General features: G+C 39.5%; 1 protein-coding gene across 1 annotated transcript in view; it reads left to right on the plus strand.

Annotated features, from left to right (window-relative positions):
- Positions 1–1,488, plus strand: part of LOC107694697 (uncharacterized) — a 7,838-nt gene extending 6,350 nt beyond the window's left edge. The window contains exons 8-10 of the mRNA XM_016494395.1: positions 250–532; positions 692–828; positions 1,215–1,488. Of these exons, the coding sequence (XP_016349881.1) occupies positions 250–532; positions 692–828; positions 1,215–1,219 (425 nt within the window). The 3' untranslated portion in view covers positions 1,220–1,488. The remainder of the gene's footprint in view (positions 1–249; positions 533–691; positions 829–1,214) is intronic.

Consider the following 1,488-nt stretch of genomic DNA (forward strand, 5'->3'; position numbering starts at 1 on the left):
TGCTCGGATAATCATGAGACTGATTTGGTTTAATAGGGATTCAAAATAAGGAGCAGGTGGATTTTATCATTGTAGAGTGGTTATGTTCACACACTGATAACACACATTTATGTCCAAACACCATGTTACAGTGGATTTTGCATAATAGGCTGCCCTTTAAAATGGTCTTAAACTGTGTCACGGCATATGCTGCTCTACCAATACATATCGATAATAATAATAATAACTGTCGGTTATTTTGTTAAACAGGGAATCTTGCTCTTGGAGGCAAAGCTGTTCAGTCTTCCACATACAGTGATTTAGGAGCTGCTCAAAATGCTGTCGATGGCAACAGGCAGTCAATATTCACGCTCGGCTCATGCAGCGTGACTAACGGGGACATGAACCCCTGGTGGAGAGTTGACTTGCTGGAGGTCTACAGGGTAACCAGGGTTAGCATCACTAATCGTGGAGACTGTTGTGAAAAGACTGTCGAGGGTATTCAGATCCGTATCGGCAACAGCCTGGAGAATAACGGCAACAATAATGAGCTGTAAGTGCTGTCTCTCTCTTAATACTTACATAAATTGTTAGAAAATGAGTAAATAAGATGAAATTACTTTGAATTAATCATTTTAATACAAACTTGCCTTTGACAGAAGTATATCTGATATGCCCCTCTCTTTTTCTCTGTTTCTGTGTGTCTTCACAGGGCTGCAACTGTTGGGCCCATCCCACTTGGAAACACCAAAACATTTGAGTTTAAGCATGTTAAAGGTCGATACGTCAACCTTATTGTGCCTGGACGCAATGAGTACCTCACACTGTGTGAAGTTGAGGTATATTCAGGTATGTGATAAAAGGAGAGAGACGTGGTGTGTAGAAATTTGTATGTGTACATTTACTATACATAAGTGTTCGCGCCCTATCGTAATTACTTGGAAAAAGCATTCAGGTCCTCGTAGAACACGTAATTACAACTTGTGAACTGGGAGTTTTCTGAGAGCTACAACTCGTACCACTACCACCTGACCACCTCAGATTCATTAGGCACTATATTTAGGCATTGATAGTGCAATAATTCCAAGTCCAAGGGTGTGAACAGCTCCACGTAGAATGTCATGTGTTGTCATCTCGAAATCACAGTAATTACGGCATGGCGTGAATGCAGTAATATATACTATTATGTCTCTGTTGCCTTAATTAATTTTTTTTTTTTCTGATTTCATTGCCAGATTAAGTGGAACAAGATGATGTCACACCACAGTCCACTGATCCTATAAGCAAATTTAATCAAACTACTGTTTTCTGAACAATACGTGCACATTTTCATTTTACCTATGCACCTTTAATCCTTAAGAGCTCTTTCGGTGCACATTCAGAAAAGGTTTGAATGGTGAAGGTTTAAAGCTCTGAAATTCTTAACTTCAGTTTGCTGCAGGTTGTGTATTTACAGCCTGAACACACCCATCTTTGTTCATCTTTGCTTTCTAAATAAATTACCACAGC

Source organism: Sinocyclocheilus anshuiensis, unplaced genomic scaffold (genome assembly GCF_001515605.1).
Source record: "Sinocyclocheilus anshuiensis isolate Anshui unplaced genomic scaffold, SAMN03320099.WGS_v1.1 scaffold6064, whole genome shotgun sequence".
NCBI lineage: Eukaryota > Metazoa > Chordata > Actinopteri > Cypriniformes > Cyprinidae > Sinocyclocheilus > Sinocyclocheilus anshuiensis.